General features: G+C 36.7%; 1 protein-coding gene across 2 annotated transcripts in view; it reads right to left on the minus strand.

Annotated features, from left to right (window-relative positions):
- Positions 1 to 21500, minus strand: part of LOC5569869 (P protein) — a 118725-nt gene extending 97225 nt beyond the window's left edge. The window contains exons 1-2 of one of the 2 annotated variants that reach the window (XM_021847744.1): positions 21074 to 21500; positions 7363 to 7766 (exon numbers count right to left, since the gene is read on the minus strand). In XM_021847744.1, coding sequence (XP_021703436.1) covers positions 7363 to 7436 — 74 coding nt within the window. In that variant the 5' untranslated portion in view covers positions 7437 to 7766; positions 21074 to 21500. The remainder of the gene's footprint in view (positions 1 to 7362; positions 7767 to 21073) is intronic. The other variant, XM_021847745.1, reaches the window with a different exon arrangement.
- Positions 21501 to 23062: the final 1562 nt, after the last annotated feature.

Here is a 23062-nt window from a genome sequence, read left to right on the forward strand (position 1 = left end):
TATGGTGCCCGTTTTGCCCCGATTCCTTGAAAACTTTCGATTTTCATGTTGTTTTGAGTAAAACTGTTTTATTGTGGAGATTATTTCCCATGAAATCCATCATTTCTAGTCCATTCAACAATGTTTCACAGAAAACGTTATAAAAAGATGGAAATTTAGGGGATTATGGGGCCAAATGTACAAAGAAATATTTTAAGAGGAATTTTTGTTTTAAATTTTTTTAAAGCGTTTTTATATTGAAATAAATTTTAAAATAGTCCAATAATCATGAATATAGCTTGCAGAAATAAGTTGTATTGAAATTTTTAGAATATGTATGATCATTATTTATGCTATATGCAAAATATTGTGAATAATTTACCTTCTTATATCACAAATTACAAACATTTCCAAACGATGTGCGAAAGTTGGGGTAAACGACATTGATCTAAATGATCGATTGCCGTTAGCCTCATTGATAGGAGATGGTGGGAGCATATAGTTTTTTGGCTATGTTTGCCCCAATTCTCCTAACAACGATTTCTTTCATAACTAATTGAACAGATATCTCCGAATTAAATTTATTATGTACTAAATTGTTTATTCAGTAGTTGATACAGTATTTAAATCCTAAAACATAGGAGATTATGGGGATCTTTTAAACATAAATAAAAAAAAACAAATAAAAACACTCAAAAATGGATCCATTAAGTAACCATCTGCAGTTTTTTCTGATTGAAACAAATCACTCAGAATTAAATTAGTTACACAATCATACCTGAAGAAATTTCATGAGAATAAAATTGCGTGGAAGTGCCCAAGTAGCTCTGCCTGCACCCTACTACTAAAAAGTTATCATAAACAAACAAAGTCTTCCATATATTTCAATATGGCACATTTTGATTGAAGATGTAGTAGTTAATAATGCTTAATTCGAAATAAATTGACGCTTATATTGAGCTGTTCGGTAATCCAATCCGCATGGTTATTAAATTAATTAACTCATTACGCGTAGTAAAGATGGACAAATCATGGGTGAAATTATGAAAAAAATCCACGTGCTCGGCTGGGATTTGAACCCAGGACTCTTGTATGCTAGACGAGCGCTTTACCAACTAAGCTACCGAGCCCGTAAAGCGCTCGTCTAGCATACAAGAGTCCTGGGTTCAAATCCCAGTCGAGCTCGTGGATTTTTTCATATTTTCACCCATGATTTGTCCATCTTTACTACGCGTAATGAGTTAATTAATTTAAATTTCTTCATGTTATGCATTTTAGAAAGCTCTTGCTTGAAATTCAGTCAAACAGATGTAACCATAATTACTGTTTACAATATTAACAAAGTATGGTTCACCATGAGCATGTCAACAAGCAATCTGTTAACAGCGAAGGTAGAGGCAACATAACAAACATAGTAACTATAAATTATACTACTGAAATGAATGATCGATTTTGGAAAAATCTAGAATTGGGCATTATTAACAACCCAGACAACCAGAATGTACATATAACGAAATCACCTTTTGCGTTATGCGATGCTTATGTGCGCAAAGTTTCACATATAAGATGTTGCGAAAAGGCTTTATGTGTACAAAAGTGGAGGCGATATACGTGCTTATTTTATATGATGAAAACTAACATGTAATGCGAGTGTGTAAATTTTATTGCGAACTAGTCTGTACTCTTATGCGACTTAATTTATGATAACAAAATTGATTTGACAGCTGCTACGGATTGATCCGACTTACTTTGTACGACTATACGGGACGAAACAAAATGTACATATGAACTCATAAAATAGCGTTTTATGCGAGGAAACTCATCGATCAAACGATATTATCCACCATGTTGTGCGGATGTGATGAAATTTGTGTAAATAAACGACTTTGTTCGTAAACTGTTATGCGACTTCTGGTTGTCTGGGAACTGCATTATCACTTTTATGATAACTTTTTCTGTAGTGTATGATGGCAATTAGAATATTGAATACCAAATATCCATAAAAAGACAAAATTATTTCCCGAATAATTTCTTGTAAAATGCAATTTGACTTTCACGAAATTGCTACAGTAATGATTGAGTAACTAACCTGATCCTGAGCAATTTGTTGCAATCAGAAAAAAACGGCTGATGATTTCTTGATAGATTCATTTTTGTTTTTTTTTTTTTTTTTGGTTATTTTTTTGTTTATGTGTAAAAGATCCTCAAAATCTCCTATGTTTTATGATTTAAATATTGTATCAGATACAGAATAAACAATTCAGTACACAATAAATTTGATCTGCGAGAAAAAGTTGGATTAATTACGAAAGAAATCGTGTTTAGGGGAATTGGGGCAAAAATAGCCAAAAAACTATATGCTCCCACTATCTCCTATCAATGAGGCTAACGGTAATCGATCATTTAGATTAATATCGTTTACCCAAACTATCGCACATCGTTTGGAAATGTTTGGAATTCGTGATATAAGAAGGTAAATTATTCACAATATGTTGCATAGAGCATACATAATTATCATACATATTCTACAAATTTTACTACAACATATTTCTGCAAGCTATATTCATGATAATTTGACTATTTTAGAATTTATTTCAATAAAAAACTCGTTGAAAAAATTTAAAACAAAAATTCCTCTTCAAAAATATTTCACTGAACATTTGGCCCCATAATCCCCTAAATTTCCATCTTTTTATAACGTTTTCTGTGAAACATTGTTGAATGGACTAGAAATGATGGATTCTTAAAGCTTGTACTTACTTCAATTTAAACATGATATCACGAGTTCAAATCATACTGGAATCATGATATCATGACCTATAATAGTATTTTGAGATTCTGATTTATATCCGTGCAGATTTTTTTCCTGGACTTCCTACTAGATATTTTTCAGCAGTTTCTTCAAGAAATTGTTCTAAGTAGTATTCGAATATGAGATTTTCCAAAACAAAAAATACAGTCGTATCTCCAGGAACTTTATACAAGAGTTTCTCTTCAAGGATTTCTCCAATGATTATTTCCATGAACTGCTTCACAAATAAAGAATTTCACTGAGCGAGAGTTATTTAAAAGAAGGGTTTTCAAGAGCGTTGCACAATGAACTCATTGAGGAATTCCTCAAATCCGAGTTCCCTACAGACATTTTTCCAGAGATCACTTAAAGGAATACTTCCGATATTAAATTCAAAAAGGAAACTCAACAATTGTTTCTTTAATTTCTCCAGGGATTGCTATAAAAAAATGTTGTTGATATTCCTCCAAATCTCGAGAATTCTTCCAGGATTCTCTCCAAGAATTTTTCAAGGGAAAAGAATTCTCGGGAGATTCCGCCACATTTTTTTTTTCTAAGAAGTTCTCTAAGTAATCCTCAAAGGGTATTCCTTTGGATATCATTCCTTCCTTCTGGCGTTACGTCCCCACTGGGACAGAGCCTGCTTCTCAGCTTAGTGTTCTTATGAGCACTTCCACAGTTATTAACTGAGAGCTTACTATGCCAATGACCATTTTTGCATGCGTATATCGTTAGGGTGGGGCTTATTTCCAAAAATCTTCCGTAGTCAGGATTTACAAAGTGGAAAATGATCATCAAATTGCGATATCTCCACTCCTTTAGATGATATTTGACAAAATATATTTTATCCGTGCGATTTTTGGCCCTTAAATAGTTTACGCTGACTGATTACTATGAACCCGTATAAGCATATGAATAGCTGGGGAGAATTCCTATGCTAGTAGAATAGAACAAAGAGCAAAGAAGAATGAGAGGAAGAACAAAGAACACAGGAGAATGTAAGGTGGGGTGGGTTAAACAGGTGGGTGAAACTAGTGATGTCGTGAGCGTAGCTGAGGAATCTTGAAAAATCTCGATTTTACCCAATGAAGAAAAGTTCCAGTAGAAAACGATGATTATATTTATTGACTTCATTTTTTTTCAATCTTTATTAACGAGATTTTTAGCTCTAAGCTAGTTCATCTCGGGACCAACGGGTTAACTTCCCTTCCGAATGATGTCGCTACTAAAATTTTATTGACTATCTCGGGGATGGAATTCGATCCCAGATCCTCAGCGTGAGAGGTGTGTGTTCTAACCACTACACCAGCTCCGACCCCTTGACTTCTATTTAATATTACATACTTCAGAGATATTTCGAGCAATTTTTCTTCAAGTAGGGGAAAAGCAAAAAAAATTTAAACCATCTCTAGTTTTCGACCCATGCATACGATTTTAGATTACTCTTTATGGAAAAATTGCAGTAACGGCTGAAATGTCCTTAATTCCATGAGAAGTTTCATCATTATTCTCCTGGTAGATATACACCACTTTACTGCACACTTAGTTCAATAATCGTTCGGTTTTTTTTGAATGATGATAGCAATTTATCGAAAGAAACCGTTGCAAAATGTACATCCTGAAAATTCAGCCTCACGCAGTATCTATTAAATTCATGGTCAATTTATACAATTATTTTTATAAATATAGGACATCCTGTGAAAATTCCTTCATGTAGGTCTGTCCTAAAAAATATGTTTCAGTTCTGTGACGACTTAATTTTGTTTTTTTTTAGGGGTTTTCAACCTGAAGTGCTTTATCTTTTGCACCCTATAAAAGCTCGTGCACTAATTTGAATTTTGACTACCGATTTTTTTCCTTCTGCTGTTGTTTCTATACATCGATTTCAAATACAGATGTAGAACGATGTATTGAACTTCATCTGCATTTTCGTTTGTCCGAAGTTATGTTGAAGGTGTTGTGGCGAAAGTGAAGTATTGGAAGCCCAAACGCAATTAATTGCTGAAATGGAAATCCAGAAATTCCTGTGGAAATTCTAACAAGAAGTGTTATTGCTAGAAAGCAAAAATCGTTCATAGATTTACCTAATAAGGATATATCGTGTGGGATCAAAATCCGAACACCTAAGGAATGAATCTAAGTGTACGGATTATGAGCCTGTATGGATTTGGGCCCCCTCTGTAATTTCTTTCAGATTATAAAATTGCAATTGCTGGAGTTATATCAAACGGACATTCTATAATACTAACTTGCATATAATCACATCTCATAAATCCAACCGAGATATTTTCACGGCTTCGTAGTTGATTCTAATATAATATCATCAGTTCCACCCTCCCCCCTGTTTAACCCACCCCACCTTTCATTCTTCTGTGTTCTTTGTTCTTTCTCTCATTCTTCTTTGCTTTTTGTTCCATTCTACTAGCATAGGAATCCTCCCCAGCTATTCATATGCTTGGTTCATACTAATCAGTCATTGTAACCTATTTAAGGGCCAAAAATCACATGCATAAAATATATTTCGTCAAATATCATCTAAAGGAGTGGAGATATCGCAATTTTGAGGTGGTTTTTTGCCCTTTAGGGTCCTAAAATTACCAAAACAAGCTGAAAAGCATACCAAAAGTTTTCAGAGTTTACTAAAATGGGAAAACTGCACATACGCCCTTTGCGCCACCTCTAAACCTTCACCAAAAATTATCATTTTTTCACAGGATGTTATTTTGGGACCGATGATCATTTTCCACTTTGTAATTCCTGACTACGGAAGATTTTTGGAAATAAGCCCCACCCTAGTATATCGTGTGGCAGGTACGAAGATACTCTATGCCCTGGGAAGTCGAGAAAATTTCCAACCCGAAAAGATCCTCGACCGGTGGGATTCGAACCCACGACCCTCAGCTTAGTCATGCTGAATAGCTGCGCGTTTACCGCTACGGCTATCTGGGCCCCTATACTTTGAATATACTCCCGGTGATTCTGCCAAGAGTTTTTCAGAGATTTTCATTATTTTTTCCCCAAAGCCTTCAAGAACTTTTGCGGGGGAATTGCTATATTTTGAAAAAAAAAATGAAAGAAAATCCTCCAAATAGTAAATAGCATTTTTTTTACAGAAAATCAATAATGGGTTCTTTCAAAAATTTTCACAGGATGAGACGAATTTGGTGTAATGATAAGAACACACGCCTCTCACTCTGAGAAACTGGGATCAAATCCAATCCCCGAGATAGGTGATTTCCCCGAATGGTGATTTCCTTCGGAAGTAATGTGAAGCAGTTGGTCTTGAGATGAACTAGTTAAGGACTAAAAGTCCCGTCAACATAGATAAAAAAAAATACTGTTGTGCAGGAAGCTGTACAAGCCGATAGATTTTTCTATAAAATCAGTCAGGTACAAATATACTTTCATGTTCCGTCGGCAATTTATCTACGTGTTCCTTCAAGTATCCTTTTAAAAGACTTAATAAAATATCTAGACCTGCATTTGTTTTTATATTTCCCCAAAAAAATCGCACGAAAAATTATTCCAAGGTGTTTTTTAGTAATTATTCAAAGGATTTTATCAAGAGTAAGTTTTCATTTTTCCAGGTATCTTCAAGAGATTTCTCAGAGAAATTCTTGCAAATGTTTAACCTGCAATACTGCCACGAATCCCTCTAAGGTATGCCCTTAATATTTAGATTTTTTCAATAATACTTCAAGTTATGTAGTTTAGAGATTCTCCCAAAATTTCTCCAAATTTTTTGCAGAGAGGTTTGAAGAGATTTCTGCTTATATTCCTGTTACAGTTTTTCCAAGTTCTTCTAGGACACCATCGAACCTTTGAATTAACGGGAATTTCTACAAAAACTTCATAAAAACCCACGTTAACGCATTTTACAATCGTGTTTTGACAGATTAAATAAATAAATAAATAAAGGTAAATGAAAACCCGAATAAGTATAATTCCTATGAATTCATGAGCTTATGCCATCAATAGGGCATAACTTCAATACCGGCTTTACGATGCTTTAGAAATGTTTGTCCAGACATGCAGTTTAGCTACAGAAATCGACCACAGTACAATCGAAGAACAGAATTGCTAGAATATTTTTTCTGATAATAACGGTCTGAGACGCGCCGTACACAGCGCCACATATGACCGAAAAAGTAATTGGAACAGTTTTTCTCTAGATTGGGTGGATTTCAGTCGGACTTTCACGGAAGCGTCTGGGGTCTAAATGAACAAATGTAACGTAAGATTATTATAGTTTGATTTTTTTTATATAGATGACCCGATTTTATCACCTCCCTTTTCAAAACTGCTTTCGGGTTCTTTTTAAAATGTAAGCAATTTATCAATGTTATTTTATTCCTATGTTATGCGTATTTAGATTAGATTCAACAGGATTGTAATAGATTTGAAGAAAATAATATTAATGGGCCACCCTATTGATGGCACATTGTAAGCAACACTATAGTTCCGCGATCAAACGATCTTCCGACGATGACGCGACTCATTGAGATAGACACCTTCGGGGCAGTCGAGTTGTCCAGGGTGAACCAAGTGCTAAACGTCGGTAAGCCAAATTCAGTACAAGTCGAGTCGCTTACCTGGGCTGAGGGAACTCCAGTCCGTGCTTGTGTTTGTGCCGGCTGAAGCTTTTTCGCGCGCTTTTCAGACGCATCTTGATGGGTCCCGAAACGACAACTGTGGCCGTTGCAGCTGCTGCTGGGGCCGCTATCTTGACGACGTGTGTGGTGATAATGGTCCCGGCGGGGAAAATGGCAGACGCCTCGTTATAAGATACGAGCGATGAAATCAACTGTCGAATGGTATGTGTGGGTGTGTTGTTGGGGAATCCGCTCAAGGTTCAATCACACGCTCGATGAGATGAATCGACGGGGGTGATTGAAGGTGAACCCTTGTGGTGACATTCTTCGAAACGAATGGCGAGTGTAAATCTATCCTATAATATTTCGTTGTTTTAATTGATAATCAGTTGTTGAGGTAACATCTGGAAGATAAAGAGAATTTTGTAAAGGTTCAAAACTTCATACAAAATGAATATAACATTTCTTCTCAATCGTGTAGGTAGATACTGTGATTACAAAAAATCTTCATCTATTTATTAATTGTAATGTATGTTATAAATGTAGAATATTTTAACGCAAGTCGACATTTATCCTACTAGGATACTAGGGCTCAAAGTTGACCTAGCTAAAATTGTTGTAGTTCAATGAATATCCAATATAATTTAATGAGCGAAGGAGGACAGACGAGGTCTAATGACCACCGCTTCTGCTTCATAAGCAGAAAGCCATGGGTTCAATCCCCGGCCTATCCCTTTCCTCGTACTTTGTTAATGTATTTATCACTTGCTTATAAATTTATTCGTTCATAGAATTTGCTAGAACCAGAGACGGACAAAAAAAACCGTTTCCTAACGCTTCCATTATTCCATCATTATAGCACGCCTATCCTTAAGCCTGATACATAGGCAGTTTGCTAACACAAAGTAAGCCTCCTGCAATAAAATTACCTCACCCATTCACCTTCCCGCATGAACTGGCGTAGATGCAGAGGTATATCTGACCTACTGTGGGCCAGTCATCTGGTTGGTTCCTTGTGTAAGTGCAGCTGATCTAGTGATACTGGAGTTGCAACCACGGACGGCCAATCAAGCTCAAGGCTTCTTCTTCTTGGCATTACGTCCTCACAGGGACAAAACCTGCTTTTTAGCTTAGTGTTCAATTAGCACTTCCACAGTTATTAACTAAGAGCTTTCTTTGCCAAAGTTGCCATTTTGCATTCGTATATTGTGTGGCAGGAACTCTCTATGCCCAGGGAAGTCAAGAAAATTTCCATTACGAACAGATTCTGAACCGACCGGGAATCGAATCCAGACACCTTCAGCATGGCTTTGCTTTGTAGCCGCGGACTTTAACCACTCGGCTAAGGAAGACCCCAAGCTCAAGGCATTTTCTACATAAATCTATAGATTATTTTTTATTAAGGATCTCGTATCACGACTATTTAATTGAAATAAATGCTGAAGACAACATTTTTGAAAAAAAAATGCGAAGCAGTTTCCACTGTTTTCACCCATCCCGTTTATTTGGTAGGCAGTTTCAAACCCCATAGGGCGTAACAGAGTCGAAATCACTTGTATTGTTATCAATCAAGTTCAACATTATGTTTAACATCAATATAATTGGCAATTATCTTAATACTACTCTAATTTCAGTAACCGAAGATTTCCTTGAACCGTGACATACAATTTATTTCGGGGAAACTTCAGTCTAAACAGTCTCTTCATAAATTGCTTCATTTACTGTACTACGCATCAACGCAATCCATTTCTTTATGGATTTGGATGGTGTTCCAATGTTTGACATTTAGTCATTGATTACACATGGGTAATACAAAGTTAGATCAATACAGTGAATCCTTAGAAGCACGTCGAACCCATCCCCTTTCTGCTTTCGACGCGGATCTGGAAGCTTTGGCTTGAGCATATTCACCCCTAAACTCGTCGAAGCAGATTATTTCGCTCGCTTTGCTGACTGTTGTACACAGAGGCACTGTCTCTATTTTCTGAAAGTACTACGAGTACACTTCTAGAGAGGGTTTTACCCAGCCAAGTCGAAGGAAAATATTTGCCCCTCTTGGGCGAAGCGGATTAAAGTGTACTCGTCGTTCTAATCCATCATCGAGGGTATTCCTTTTTTTCTGCTTCCGTCAGTTCATTGCTTAACCACTGGAAAATCATCGTCGGCATCGTCATCATCGTCATCGTCGTTTTCGTCGTTTTTGTGGTGGTTCGGAATGGGGTTTGGGAAACCTCGTTTGTTATAATTATGCCATTAGGGCGTGTTATGAGCTTCCGAAGATGAAAGTACAATCGACCGCGTTAACAAGGAAGGGATTCTGGGTAGGAAATGGGTAAATTTCGCGAAATGAATATGCTTTGATGGATTGAAATTTATTTTTATTAAGATAGTGGCACTGTATAGAGAGTTACTTATATGAAGCTATGCAACTCATTGGTACTATACCAGGTAGTGAGCTACGAAATCATATTCAACACTTTATTTTGCATCCTCTGCAGAGCTTTCTTTCCAGGAAGAGTAGTACAGCTTTCCTTGAAAATCTAAAGATTGTACTTAAGGCGAAACTGGATTGGATTTCCATGTTCGGCTTTCACGATTTTTCATATTTTTTTGGTTCATTATTTTCAAAATCTGTTTTCGTCGAAAGATAGAGAAAGGTTCAGAAATCGACTGAAAATTATGATATTTTGCCCTACTGTGACAGGTTACCAAGGTCGTTCAGCCTAAAGTAAGTTATTTCAGTTCCTTGAGTAATTGTTTTGTTAATGTCAACCCGATTATGGCATTCTTATATTTTCCGTTATTTGAATTACACGCGATTACAATACTCCCCATAGCAGTACTTGGATGAGCTCACTACTACCAAGAAAATTTGAATTTGAAAGCTGGCTATGTTAATCCCAACGGAAAAGCCTCCAGTTTCGCCTTAAGACAATGTTTCAATTTCATGTTAACCCTTGAAATCTCGGGACGAACATTGAATTTTAAATGATTACTATTCGGAGACTAGAAGATCAATTAATTTGATATAAATTTTTAAGTTAATGGAGTTAGTTGGTCTTACATTCCTTGGCTAAGACCCTCCCTCTTTTCTAGGTAACGGAAAAAGCGAGAACACGAGGGGTCCGAAATTGGCCTCAAACGGGTATCTCAACATCCAAATGAGCTATAAAATTGGTGTAAAGTTGTTGTTCAACAGATCAAGGGCTATCTGACGATGACATCCCAAGTAACAATTCCACAGCAACTCGGCTTTCGTGTGGATTTATTAATATTTTTTCACAGTTACGTGAATGCTAAAATAGTTAGAGGCGACATTCAACGTTGCCAAAAGATGATATTTTGTAATTCGGCTCGAGGCTGTTTTCAAAACCTTTTGGAGCCAAAATATAAGGTCAAAATTTTGTGGCTACAAAACCAGCTTTATTGCAGCATGCAATACCTTATTTAAACTCTTTGCCGTGACTGAACGATTTTTATTTGTTGCCACTATGATGAAAGACACATATAATGCACCTTGTTGTCATAAAAGCTGCATTTAAACTTCATGACTTCCACTTAGCTTCTGATAACTTACCTTATTTATAGTATATAAATATAATAAATAGGGGGGTCTGTAGCCTTGAGGTTACGCTTTCGCTTCATAAGCGGAAGGTCATGGGTTCGATTCCCAGCCCCTCCACTAAAAAAAACCCGTCCAGCCACCAGAAGACACCTCACGGAGGACTGTGTTTTGGGGAGCACATCCATCCTCCGTCAGTATCAGATGATGACTGAGACAAACTGACCCTCTTCGCAGGCAGCTAGCCTCACTAATAGCAGAGCTCTCTCCTAACTGCTCGGTGTGAGAGTAAAAGAGTAGGAGAGAGTGAAACTAGGTGTAAATACACGCTAAACTTGTCACGTTCAAAAATGAGTGCCTAGTACACAAAATCAGTCTCTCTTCATGCAGCACAGATTCTGTGCAAAGGGGGCTGTACACAGTTTTGTGCAAACGGTGGTAAACAAACCGAATGAGTGAAATGCGCACAGAGGAGGAACGCTTGGAATGCGGAATTCGCTTCCATTTTTGTTTTGCTTCTGAAAACATTAAAAATAACATTCAAATTTTCAAGTTTTCAGAGATTTTTTCATTCGAATAGCCGAAGCGGAAGCAAATGGGGAAAAAACATCCACATTTTCGACCATCTTCCGGCTTTTTGCCTGAAAAAAATCACAGAAAACTCCCCATCTTACCAACGGCTAACTGTTTGCTGCCGCGCGGGAGAGATTGACAGTTCCATTTCCATCGATCCCCGCACAGCCGAAGGCCAACACATCGGCTACACACAGCATGAGTGCGACTTACACAGAATTTTCACTCAGCCAGAGAGTCCTGCATTGGTTTCCTCATTCTGTGTAGTTTTTACACATGCACTGCGTTGAGCAGGCTTAGCGTGTATAGATAAGTTGAAAATAGATCGGTATCGATAAAGAAGCTACAGATCAACTGAGTCCGGCACAGTAGTAGCCACGAGCACGGAGTGCCTATAAGAAAAAAAAAAAACAATATAATAAATATATATATATAAATTTTATACCTCTCAAATCAGTATTTAGGTCTTGTAAGATGCAAAAACACCATTAGCATTGCAAATTTAATATTTGCCACACCAACATAACATCACTAATATTGCGTTATTACTAAAGAACACTTATTCCTAATGGGATAATGCAAAAGTCATATCCGTTTTCATTGTTTTTGCGTATAAGGTGTGGCCCACTTAGAATTGGAACAAATATGTTTGGTTCTTACAATGACTCTAGTGGTCCAATTTAGAAGCTGAGCCGTCCATGTGTGCTCTATAACAATAATAACGGCACATGATTTTTTTCGCAGCTTAATTCGAACGCACTTCTGAGAAATTCAACATGGAAGAAGAGAAAAGGGAAATAATTGTGCTCGAAAATTTGAAAAAAAAAACGTCTTGATCAGGAACAGAAATTGCAAAAGTGTTAGGTTTTTCAATAAATACTGTGTGGCTTGTACTGAAAAAGTATGAAGTAACTATTTTGACAAATCGCAAGCCACAAAGGAAGCGTCGGGCAGTTACTGTTCACCATCAGCGGTGGATTGAAATCAGGACCATTGATTCAAATCTAAATATTTTAGTCTGCGATTTGGCCAAACCCGAACTTTTTGCCGTCCAGTACCGTGCAATGGATTCGACTTCGGATATTGAAGCCTCCGATGATACCATGTCTGCAGACAACCAAATGGGGAACAAAATTAGAGCAATGTGGCCAAATTCCGTACCATGAAGTTGTTTGATCAACAGTAAACGGAATTTAAGGATTTTTTCATGATAGGTGATACTCAAGTAATTGACCCCAACTCAGCCCAATTAAGAAATTTTGGGCTATTATAAAGCGGAAGCTAAGAGCGAATCAATGTATCACCAAAACAACGACAAACTGTAAACTAAATTGGATGAACTTGTCAAAAATACGGATGAAAATAGTGTGCGCAAATTAATTAACAGTATTCCGGGAAAAGTCCGACAATTTCTTACAAAAGGGGATGATTTTTTTTTTAATTATTTTTACTTTGAAGCTTACAAGCAAAGCAACATCTGAGTTAAAACAGAATTCATTTTTTTTTAATTATATTCAAATTATTCCAAATTGTGTATGTTCCAATTCTAAATGCGCCACATCTTATTCTTCAAAACAGCATTCCCAAACTGTCAAACTTTGTCGAATGCTGCTTAATTACCATAAAAAGTGAAAAAAAGCTGAATCATGTTCAATCAGCATTTATTAAGGCAATTTTACATCCACAAATGCCGAATCATAACGGTGTGCTCTTATTTGTGTATTTATGATGACAAAATAGCATTTTTCGCTTACAATCTACCAATTATGGTTCCGCCATATTGATTTCACTCCGGTTGCCACAATTTCATTAATTTTAAATCAAATTATCTCCATGAATTTGCCCGTAAGATGCTATGGTATGATGATGAAACTGACTAAATATAATTAGAAGCACATTTACTGCCCAATCAAACCTGGCGGTTTCTTTTAGCAAATGCTAAACAACTAGAAATATACCATTTTCAGAGGGGTCACACGCAATTTAACTTCTTTTTCATTACATTTCACAGTAAATATAACTCGCCACCGGAGATTTGAGCACTATATCAAAATAAATTACTTGAAATATTTAATAAGCACTTCGAATTAAATTATTACAGATGTGTTTTCAATCTTATTTTGTTTTGTTTACGTTGGAATGTATCCGGCAAGATCGACGTTATTATAAAATCATTTTCAAGATGAAGCGACATTCATCCAAAACAGGTGGCCTCAAAATAGCTTCCATTGGGGAATTGCCTGTATTGGCAACAGTGTCTTGACTGTAGTTTTATGGTCCTTTATTTATGGCACCCTGGAAGTAATTCGTAAAACTAAAATTGTTCCATCAAGATCCTTATCAGCTAGAAGGCTAGTGTTATCGGCAAAGATATGCAACAGATTGAGAGCTAGCTGAAGGTGAAAAATCTAATTGAGGATTTATCCGCTAGGTGGTGCTAGTGACAAATTTTCTTCAATTAGATGTAGGTGGGTGTCTTCGGCAAAGCTGTTTAGTAGATTAGGGCTATCTGGCGACGAAGAGTATTAATGAGAATTCATCCGCTAGATGGCGCTAGTGAAAAAAAATCTTCAATCTTCTCTACACCAATATCCTTGTCTGCTAGAAGGTTGGTGTCTTCGGCAAATATTGAGGTTGAAGGCTATCTGGACGTGAAAAATCAAATTGAAAATTTATTCGCTAGGCGTTGCTAGTAACAAATTTTCTTCAATGTCTCAATGTATCTCAAGATCCTTATCAGCTAGAAGGTTGGTGTCTTCAACCAAGCCGCTCAACAGATTGTGGAAGAAAATCTGATTGAAAACACATCCCCTAGGTGGTGCTAGTAAAACAAATCTCCAATCTTTTGTATCTCAGGAGCAGTTGATCGAGGGCTATCTGGTCAGGAAAAATCTTATTGGGAGTAAAAACGCTAGGAACAATTTTTCTTCAATCTCCACTATCTACAGTTGTGTTCAGAATAATAGTAGTGAAAGCCGATTTTCATACAAAATGCTCAACTTTGGCATGCTGTAACTTTGTTTCCTTATGAGCAATCGGCATGAAATTTTGGCAGTGAACTACAAATATACTCAATTTCATTATCACAAGATTTGAAAATGTTCACACTACCGGCTAAAAACTTAAGCACCAGGTGAAATCGCTCAAAATAATAGTAGTTTTTCTTTTGTAAATTTTTGTTCAGCAACAATTTTACAAAAAACTGGCTTGTTCATACATTTATAACTTGGGTGGGAGTGGTTGAAATGATGAATAAAGAAAAATTCAAAAATTCAAAATACAGCAGATATTCAAATTATTAAAACTACTATTATTTTGAGCGATTTCACTTAGTGCTTAACTTTTCAGCCGGTAGTGTGAAAATTTTCAAATCCTGTGATACTGAAATTGAGTATATTTGTAGTTCACTGCCAAAATTTCATGCCGATTGCTAATATGGAAACAAAGTTACAGCATGCCAAAGTTGAGCATTTTGTATGAAAATCGGCTTTCACTACTATTATTCTGACTGGCCCTTAAACAAAAAAGTTGTAAAACTCAACGGGGCACCCCTTAGATATGTGCCTTAGGGTAAGAAAAAAGCTCTCTCAAACTTTCAACTGAATTGGTTGCTCCACCAGCTGGCGCATTCAATTCGAAGTTTGTATGGAATATTCGTTTCATATATATTGAAACTTGACCCCATGTCACTTTTTCGTTCCGCATACTAGTTGATCGCATACAATTCAGCCCAGAATGACAAATTCACTAGTTGATACCATAATGAACATAGTTGCAGAATGTTGTAACTGGATTTAAGCTCGCTTTCATTAACCATTCAGTTGTTGAATGTTAGGCTTGGATCAAGCTCCCGTACAATCACATATATGCATGCACCTTGTGCTGCAGCTCGCTCAGCGTCATAGGTGGCTATGATGCGCTTAGTGGCTAGAACCAAGCTATGTTGAAGAAATACTAAACAGTTTAGCAAATAGTTAAAACACCAACTTTCTCAATTTTAATCATGATACAACCTTCTACACTTTTATTTGCTATGGCATCAAGAAGTGTTTTTGACATTCTGGGTTCAATTGAACTTGATCAACAATTTTCGTGAACCAAAAAGGGGATAATGTGCTGTTTCCCATATGTTTAAGCTGAAAATCCCATATCAACTTCAACTCAATTGCGCCAGCTCATGGAACGACCAAATGAGCTGAATCTTTCAGGAAGTCTTCTTCTAACCTTAAAGAATAATCCTGGGGGTGCCCCGTGGAATTATACAACTTTATTTTTCTCCCATACTGAGCTGGGCCAGTCTAATCTAGATATACAGGAAAAATTAAGGTTCGTGTCTAACGGTGGAATCTAATTGAGGAATGAACCGATGGATGGCGCTACAGTCATCTCTCTATGGCTTTATATCCAGAATGTTTATATTGAGGTATAGAACCATATAAAAATTGGTTTAAATGGCTTCCCTAATAATCTCTTGAAGCGCAGTTTAATTAATAATCTCGGCATTTATTTTATTTAGTTTCTTCAAAATTGAGTCATAGATAGTTTACTGCAGTTTAATATTTTTTCAAACCTCTGAGTGTTAAGATAATCTTGATCAATCCTAACAACTTTTAGTTCAGATGAACAATATCTATCTGATCATGAGTAGATTAAATCTTTTTCTAGATGTAGACATTTTTACGGAACTAATCTATTTCAAGAACCTGGTTGTACTTTTCACTAACTATTCGTGAGGAATGTTTCTCGCCTATGGCATCGGAACATGCTTGTCTGTTGTCTAATGTTAAGTTACAGACTGTGCAGCTAAGTTGCTGAAGACGATGTCCGTGATTATTCCGTTGGAATAAATGCAGTATCGCCCTCTAGGTACAGTAGTCATTGGTAAGGGAAACATGTATCGTCATCGGTAGATGTGTGGATTTTGTTATTAAAAGAGGTATGATATTTTGTAGGGCAAATAAGAATATATACCTTGTTTGCATAAGAGTTGCAGCTGCTGATTGAGATACAGATTGCGAAGAAATCAACATTCCAGCTCATCAGGATCTTCACATTGAATTATTATTAAATTTATTTAACGGATGCATTTCAAAATAAATTTCTCCCTGTTAGAAAACCCTTCATCTGCACCAATCTTCTAGCTTATTTAGATCTTGGGATAGAGAATGTTGTTAAAAAGTTCCATATAAGATTGTCCACCGCAAGATAGCCCTTGTACTGCTGAACAGTTTTGCCGAAAACGCCAACCTCTAACGAATAAGGATTTTAAGATACAGACAATTCAAAAAAAATTGTCACTAGCACAACCCAGCAGATAAATTCTCAAACATATTTTTCACCTCCAAATAGTCCTTGATCTGCGGAACAACTTTGCCGAAGGTTTCAACCTTCTAGCTGGTAGGTATCTAGAGATTCAGATGAGCCCAACTAGAGCCCACCACAAGATGCCCAGCAACGAGGAAGCATTTATTGAGTACTAATTACGTGATGAGTCTTGTAGTCTTTGGGAGTAAGGAAAAGCACTAATTTTCGACCTACAAGAAATCAGTGCCAATTTTCGGATTTTCATACAAGGCTAAAATCGTATGAATGGGTCGAAAATTAGTGCTCTTCCCCTAAAGCTAATAATTATAATCTACAAACCTATAAAGCTTATTCACAAATGTCATAATGCTGATGTTACGTCTCATAGGACACAGGGATGGGTGCCGAAAATGAACATTTTCGGCGTTATGAAATATATGAATGACGTCTAATATGACGTCTAAATCATGGGTACCGTAATTCAGGGAAAATTTTCACAATTTCTGTGATATCGCATTTCCTAAATTCTAAATTCGGTTCGCCATTCAAGATAATAATACCATGGAAAAAACAGTTTTTTAGGAAATGTTCAAAAAACTGTTGAAGGGTTCTACTGCAAACATTCGACTATTGCCAAGGCTATATGAATACACCATTCAAATAAACTGTTTTATACATTCCAGATATGTTCTGTGAATCCAGTTTCAAGTTTGCATTGATGATAAAAAAAATCGTTTCTAAGGAAAAAAAATATGTTCTTTCTGTGAACGTGTTGCCCATTTCGAGGAAAATTGCATACCTTTGAGCGTTTAATGAGGTGTATTCTGTAATTAACAACATTCAATTCTAAAATTGACAATTTATCAACAAGTTTTAAGATTTTTGAGACTTGATTCAGAATCAGTGACCCCGCATTTAGTAAATAGCATGTATTTTTGTTTTATAAAACCTGTCTCACTGATTGATCAACTTCACTCCGGAATCAAAAATTCCACTTTTTAATTTCTAAAACATGTTTTTGTTATTGAGTTTTTGATAACATTTCTTAAAAATTTCATTTGTATAATTCGATAAACATCCAACCAGTACAGGTATTAAAAATATTTGGATAACAATACATGCATCCTACTCGGGATTACAGAACAGAATCGCTCAAAAGTAATCAACTTCACCCCATTTTACGGTAACTGTGGTTTTCATAGAGTACATTCGTATTAGCAATCCTATGAGATTTTTTTGCAGTGTAAATTAACTCCCACATAAAAATGGAAAATGAACGATATGTTCGTAACACTTAGATGAAATAGGTAATTGAATTGGATACAGAATATAATAAGATTTGTATCGGAATTTATATGGCAAACTGTAAAAATATATTGCTTTTTTCGAGATTGTTTGACTAATTACGTTAAAAGCGTAATGAAGAAGCGGTCAAAACACCCTAGTGTCTTCGGCAAAATGATAGAACAGCGGCAGATGCTCCGCGACAGTTCTAAAAATGTGTACTTATGACTTAAAATATCTCAACTTTTCGCTTGAAAACACCTTCTTAATTATACCAAACAAAATTATATCTAGAACTTTTAAGCCTTCAAATTTAAAGAACAAAACAACCGATAACACTGAATATTTGATCAATTATTGATCCGTTGGTTGCAACCATTTTGATTTTTTTTTTTCCTCTAGGTTTGTGCTCTCGATAATTTAGAGATGTTTTTATTCATCTTTTCCTTATGATGTTTTAAAAGCTATGGTGAAAGACGAGGCATCGTTTTTACGAGTCTCATATTCAACATCTGGATCATTATTGAACTTTCACGTGCCTCGGATATTTTTATGAAAAATCTAAGTTTTTGGGCTAATATTTTATTATTGGAGGGTTAAAAATATTCTGTTGGTGAAATTTTTCCCGTACTCTTTGTACGGATCACTTTTTGCTGCAAAATAGGGGTTTCTTTAATTTAACATGGAAAATTGAAGGTTTCAGAAATTCAATTTTTTCTGACACCGCGATAAAAAATAAGGAATATTTCACGAGTTTCATCAAAATTATGAATAATTCCGATTGTGATGAACTTGTGGTTAAGCCATTCAGACACATTGAGAAAGGCCTTAAAAAAAGTTCGAACTTATAACAAAAGTAGGAACATTTCCTAACCATGATTTTTTTACATAGATTTAAAATTGTCATAGTTTCAAATTTAAAATTTAAAAAATTAAACTAAATTAACGAGGGATTGAGCAACATAAATTTTACTTCGTTTTTTATAGGAATTACAGGATCGGTTAAAGTGTGTAAAAATATCCAGATTTCTTACGGAGTAATGATGAAGAACAGGTGCTCCGCGCAACAATTTTATTTCAAAATGTGCTCCGCGGGCTAAGAAGGCTGAAAACCCCTGTGATAGAACATTGTGTTAAGAAAAGACTAGTGGTCATTATGGACTATGGAATCATTTAAAAAACATGGATTTCAGGAACGCATTTCGGTGGAAAGGTCCAAAAAATCACAGAATCTATTTGATACAACTCCAAAACTTTACCAAATTGGCTCATTTGTGGACAGATAACTTATTTTGATAAATTAGTTCGAAATTTGATGTGACAAGGGTACATTAGAAAAAGTGAACAGATCTACTGTGTATAGAGTTTTCTGTTGAATAACAAACGATTTGTTGACGAATAAAGTAATTATTCTGAGAAAATGACAAGACCGTAATGAACTCTATTAATTTTCTGTGCAGAAACTATGAAGATCGTCGTGGTGATCTTCATCCTTACGCCTTCTTCCAAGATTCTTAAGTATGGACAAAACTTCTGACCGTTTTGAAGAAGTCCAAATGAGTGATCCAGGACTTTACCTTTATACCTTTATAGTTTATGAATAAATTTTTATATTAATCTATTATTAAAATGGTGAATTTAACCGACGAAAAGTAAAAAAAGATGCTTACACTCCTGTTCAAAAGTTTGGATTCACCCCCTAAGAAACATACAAATGTATAATGTCCAAACTATTTATGACGCAATCGAAAGGCAATGAAATAATCTAAGGCGGTATCCACAAATTACGTAACGCACTAGAGGGAGGGGGGGTGTAGGCTCAAGCGTTACGGCTCATACAAAAATTCGAAATTTTTCATACAAAAAGCGATACGGAGGGGGGAGGTGGCAAAAATTTTCAATTTTAGCGTTACATTACGTTACGTTACGACGCTGCCCAACTACGTAGGTATTTTGACATGACTTCTTCTTCTTCTTCTTGGCATTACGTCCTCATTGGGACAGACCTCATGCCAAACTCCGTCGAATGCCTTTCCTATGTCTAGAAAAGCAAAAAAAGATTAATAGTTTTCAGATTTGTTGGAGCGAAGCAAATTCGTTAAAGTTGATGGATGATTAAATGTCGATTGCGGAATCCGTTACTGTTCATTATCAAAATTTGAATTTTCATTCATATAAACCATTCGTTACTGATAGAGGAAAGTAAGCTAAAAGCTCAATAGGACATCCGAACATATGTTTGTCGCGTCTATAAATTAGTGCAATCTTGGCAATTTTCTTGGCACTGTCAGGAAAATAAGCCACCTGAAAGCATTTGTTCAATATAACAACCCAGACTGATAAGCTACTTTCTAGAAGATTCTTGATGAGAAGGTAAACATTTCCATCATCGTCAGTTGCTTTCATATTTTGAATTTTTCAATAATAGTTCACACTTCTTCGAATGTTTATTTTGACTATTTCAGCCTAACTCCTCAGAGAAGCTATTAACGATCCCATGCTTGATACAACAATGTGACACTCCTTATCAACGAAGGTTAGTTACCGTTGAGAGACAAACATAATGCATAGTTTACAATTGTTGTAGCACGGTACCTATCAAACGTATGGCTATCATACAAACTATTCCATTCAAACAGTTTGTTTGTTCTTCATATGCACGACCGTCCCAGCATATAGCATCCAGTAGAAGCTGCTGATAGTTTACTATTACGATTATCTCGCCTCCACTACCAATTACGTCAAACTGTTATTTTTACGCCCTTGATTGCTTTCCATCGACAACATAACTATTATCAGCTATCAGCTGACGCATTGCTTTAGCCGAAATACGTTGTGTCGAAATTTGTGAGGTATTTTTAGCATGATATTGTTGATATTTTTTGTTTGTAGGAACATCTTTTTTAAGTGTTGTCGATATCCTCTCAAGCTAGGGCTTACAAACCCAACAAGCAGAAACAAAGCTCAGTCTTCAATCGCAACACTTACCGCCCCAAGTTCACCTTCCTTCTCAGAATTCCATTGATGAGACCCTTGTTGGACAACCGATATCAGCATTAGCAAACGAATATACTGAGAGAAGTAGCAGCAATAACAGCAAAGTAGTTGAATTTATCTTGGCGAAACCGAAATATGTTCATGCTTCTTGAAAAGCATACAGTTCATCTTCAAATCCAACAGAACAAAGCTGGAAATTCCTTCAATTAGGACCGCACTCTAACTCATAATGACACTTCACAAAAGGTAAAACATAACACAAATATCCTTTTGGAAGGACGACAGCTCTTCTTTTTCCCAGTCGATGCGCGCACACACTCTCAGACACTTTCACGCACTGCAGGTCCCGACGCACGACACACGCCACTCATCAATCGAGCGAGCGGAAGCAGCACCAGCACCAGGAAAGACCGGATGATACACTCCGACCGAGGCAGTAACTGCGAATCGACTGACTAGACAACGCGACCAAAGCTCACCAAGCTGCCTATCCAAGACACCATGCCATCGAATCCAGCGTACCAGCAGAAGGACAGACGACGGTCGGCGATGAGACAGAACCCGCTCCACAACTCCACACCAAAACCCGAACTTACATCCCATCCAGCCGAAATTCCAACACCACCCCTCATTCGTCAAGCGTGACAAGGAAACCGCATCTCCGACCAACAAGTCACTCACTCTTTTACAACCCCGAAGCCATCTTCAACTAGAGGTGCGCGCCGAAAATTATTTTATTTTATTATGGTGGGGTTTGCAGTCGTTTAATCGGCGAAGTTGTAAAAAAAAATCATGTTGAAATCCGTTAAAAATGTCTTTCGACTTTTTCTGCTTTCGCCATAGTTGTTGGTATAGTTCAGGGTTTCCCAGCCAGTGTTCCGCAGACTCCTAAGGGGCGTGGTGATTTCTCAAGAGGTCCGCGAAGCCATTGTAAATAAATGTTGTTTTCTTATCGTGTCATTCTAGATTTGCCCCACTGGCATTGTCTATATTATTATGTGGGTCGCGACCCCCTCGGGAGTTTTCGTGAACGTGAACCAGTCTCTGGTGGGTCGCAAGGAAATCTCATTTTGAATTTGTTTATTTGTCATGTCTATTTTGGTAATCGATTTGAATGTGTCCACTACACACTAATTTGTGTTTTTTAAATTATCACTTTCCACACGGGTAGAAATCAGAATCCAAAAACATGATAATGACTCATGATATCATGATTCCAGCGTGTTTTCGTCTTATGAAAATACACCATGATTTGGACTCATGATATCATGAGTCAGATTGCCGTAACGCAACACACGCGTTAGGTTTTTGTAGCTGATTGCTCGGAATCATGATTCAAATTCCAAAAATGCTGAGTCGCGCATCCGTTTATGATCGAGAAAAATAAAAAAAAGTTAAAAATGGCACACTCTTTGAGATTCGATCCAAGAACCTTCCGATTGTGAGTCACGTGCTCTACCCCACAACCGCTTCGTCATCTTGAATTGTGAGTGATCGATACGAATGAGATGAAGCAAAGTGCGCCGCTTAGTGTTTTCACACTGGATGTTACGCTTATGAGGAATCATGATTATGACTCCAGGAATCATGATTTGTGATCCTGATATCATGACCTAACCAATTTATGAATTTCATGATTTGTAAATCATGGTGTGGGGATCAGATTTTTATCCGTGCAGTAATCTGATATTTGGCAAGTCAAATAATAATCAAGATTCTCGAAGTTGCCATTTTGAATTTGCTTTTGATTATTTAAGTTTGAACAACAACGTTTCTGTAACTGGCGCGACGGCGCACATCTCTATCGTCAACTACTAACGAGTCCAACCCAGGAATTTCATTAAACCGCCGCCATGTCAAGCCGAGCGGTAGCCTGCTGCTGGTTGATGCCGCCAATTGCAATCCGAAATGGAGATAATGGCACATTTTACGAGCAACCAACCCCCGCGACCATTATATAGCCCAAATTCGACACCACAT

Source organism: Aedes aegypti, chromosome 2, assembly GCF_002204515.2.
Source record: "Aedes aegypti strain LVP_AGWG chromosome 2, AaegL5.0 Primary Assembly, whole genome shotgun sequence".
Taxonomy (NCBI): domain Eukaryota; kingdom Metazoa; phylum Arthropoda; class Insecta; order Diptera; family Culicidae; genus Aedes; species Aedes aegypti.